The sequence below is a fragment of the Salmo trutta genome, chromosome 4 (genome assembly GCF_901001165.1).
Source record: "Salmo trutta chromosome 4, fSalTru1.1, whole genome shotgun sequence".
NCBI lineage: Eukaryota > Metazoa > Chordata > Actinopteri > Salmoniformes > Salmonidae > Salmo > Salmo trutta.
The window spans coordinates 68,985,156-68,988,008 of NC_042960.1; the positions used below are offsets into that span (position 1 = coordinate 68,985,156).

The window sequence follows — 2,853 nt, forward strand, 5'->3', positions numbered from 1 at the left end:
ATCAGGAACAACGATGAACAGCTGTTCCTGATCGAGAGCCAAACAGACTACAAAGAAATATACAAACTAGAACACCATAGAAAACTAACACTAGAACAATTACTCAAAAACCCCGGACTACCTAAACCAAACACCCCTACAATATTCACACTCAATCTAAACCACACAAAACAAATATCCTTCTGCCACGTCCTGACCAAATATTAATACAATTACTCCCTCTGCTGGTCAGGACGTGACAGACCTTTTCTTATTAAACCAGTTCTTTGCCTCCAGTGTCCTGGTGAGGGCCTGAAAATATGGGCAGAAATTACTACATACAAATACAAAATACCATAAAGATCAATGTATCAAAATAAACTACTAATTACTTGTATTTTGTAATGTATATAATTACATGTAACGTATTTAATTTTATGTACAAAATACATTTGGAAGTGTCCGGCCCGAACAGCAACAACATTCTCAGTAACGGTTACAAAACCTATTTTCTTGCTTGTTGACAGTAATACTGTATGTTGTTATCTACCTTAGTTGAGCAAGTCACTCTGAAGAAGATAAATGACTAAAATGGAAATGTATATGTGAAAATTAACATACCAAATGAACTGCAAAGCACACTGGATATTATTATTGGTCTTGTTTTGGGACAGAACTCATTAGAATAATACTCAGCATGCTTTGCATATTATTCATTTTACATTTACATTTTAATAAATTAGCAGACACTCTTATCCAGAGAGTCTTTCAATTAGTGCAGTCATCTTAAGACAGTTAGGTGACAAAACAATATATTACAATCGTATCAAGTACATTTCCCCTAAACGAAGTATTTCTAATTTATGTCAAGTAGGAAGACACTTCCTGTAGATTGTAGATACAGAGTACACAGTTAAGTAGGAAGCCACTCCCTTTCCTCTGGTGTAGAGTTCAATGAAACAGAAAGTCATCATTCGCATTGAACAGAAAGTCATCTTTCACACTGAACAGAAAGTCATCTTTGACACTGAACAGAAAGTAATCTTTGACACTGCCATTGCTTAATTAACCTACGGGAGAGAGCACCAAAATGGCAGAGAATCAGGAACTGTTCTTTTGCTCCATCTGTCTGGATCTACTGAAGGATCCGGTGACTACTGCCTGTGGACACAGTTACTGTATGGACTGTATAAAAGAAAGCTGGGATCAGGATCGCCTGAAAGGCTTTTACAGCTGTCCACAGTGCAGACAGACCTTTATCCCAAGGCCTGTTCTGAACAGGAGCACTGTGCTGGCTGAGGTGGTGGAGAAACTGAAGAAGACAGGACTCCAGGCTGCTCCCCCTCCTGCTCTGTGCTATGCTGGACCTGGAGATGTGGCATGTGATTCCTGCACTGGGACCAGAAAGCAGAAAGCCCTCATGTCCTGTCTGGCGTGTCTGACCTCTTACTGTGAGACTCACCTCCAACCTCACTACGAATCTCCTGCTTTCAAGAAGCACAAGCTGGTCAAAGCCACCGCACAACTACAGGAGAAGATCTGCTCTCATCATGACAAACTGCTGGAGGTTTACTGTCGTACCGATCAGCAGTGTATCTGTTATCTGTGTACAATGGATGAACATAAAGGCCATAATACAGTGTCAGCTGCAGCAGAGAGGACTGAGAAACAGGTAAGACTAGAACAACTTGTTGGTGACTGTCTGATAAACAAAGAATTAAAGATACAGTAGGAACTAAGGCTGTTTGAATATGAGATCATTCAAATGAAATGGATCCTCAGCAGAACAAATATGAACACAACCTTGATCATCTCATACAGTTGAAGTTGGAAGTTTACGTACACTTAGGTTGGAGACATTAAAACTTGTTTTTCAACCACTCCACACATTTCTTGTTAACAAACTATAGTTTTGGCAAGTCGGTGAGGACATCTACTTTGTGCATGACATAAGTCATTTTTCCAACTATTGTTTACAGACAGATTATTTCACTTATAACTCACTGTATCACAATTCCATTGGGTCAGAAGTTTACATACACTAAGTTGATTGTGCCTTTAAACAGCTTGGAAAATTCCAGAAAATGATGTCATGGCTGTAGAAGCTTCTGATAGGCTAATTGACATCGTTTGAGTCAGTTGGATGTGTACCTGTGGATGTATTTCAAGGCCTACCTTCAAACTCAGTGCCTCTTTGCTTGACATCATGGGAAAATCAAAATAAATCTGCCAAGACATCAGAAAAAAATATTGTTGACCTCCAAAAGTCTGGTTCATCCTTGGGAGCAATTTCCAAACGCCTGAAGGTACCACGTTCATCTGTACAAACAATAGTACGCAAATATAAACACCATGGGACCACGCAGCCGTCAAACCACTCAGCAAGGAGACGCTTTCTGTCTCCTAAAGATGATCGTACTTTGGTGCGAAAAGTGCAAATCAATCCCAGAACAACAGCAAAGGACCTTGTGAAGATGCTGGAGGAAACATGTACAAAAGTATCTATATCCACAGTAAAATGAGTCGACATAACCTGAAAGGCGCTCAGCAAGGAAGAAGCCAATGCTCCAAAACCGCCATAAAAAAGCCAGACTACGTTTTGCAACTGCACATGGGGACAAAGATTTAACTTTTTGGAGAAATGTCCTCTGGTCTGATGAAACGAAAATAGAACTGTTTGGCCATAATGACCAAAGTTATTGTTTGGAGGAAAAAGGGGGACGCTTGCAAGACGAAGAACACCATCCCAACCGTGAAGCATGGGGGGTGGCAGCATCATGTTGTGGGGGTGCTTTGCTGCAGGAGGGACGGGTGCACTTCACAAAATAGATGGCATCACAAGGAAGGAAAATTATGGATATATTGAAGCAACAT

At 40.4% G+C, this 2,853-nt stretch overlaps 1 protein-coding gene across 1 annotated transcript; it reads left to right on the forward strand.

The window, feature by feature from the left end:
* Window positions 1-878: 878 nt before the first annotated feature.
* Window positions 879-1,663, forward strand: LOC115191456 (E3 ubiquitin/ISG15 ligase TRIM25-like; the record flags this gene model as incomplete). Its single annotated transcript, XM_029749303.1, has 1 exon — window positions 879-1,663. A coding segment is annotated over exon 1 (594 nt), but the record flags the coding sequence as incomplete, so codon positions are not given.
* Between the last annotated feature and the right edge of the window lie 1,190 nt (window positions 1,664-2,853).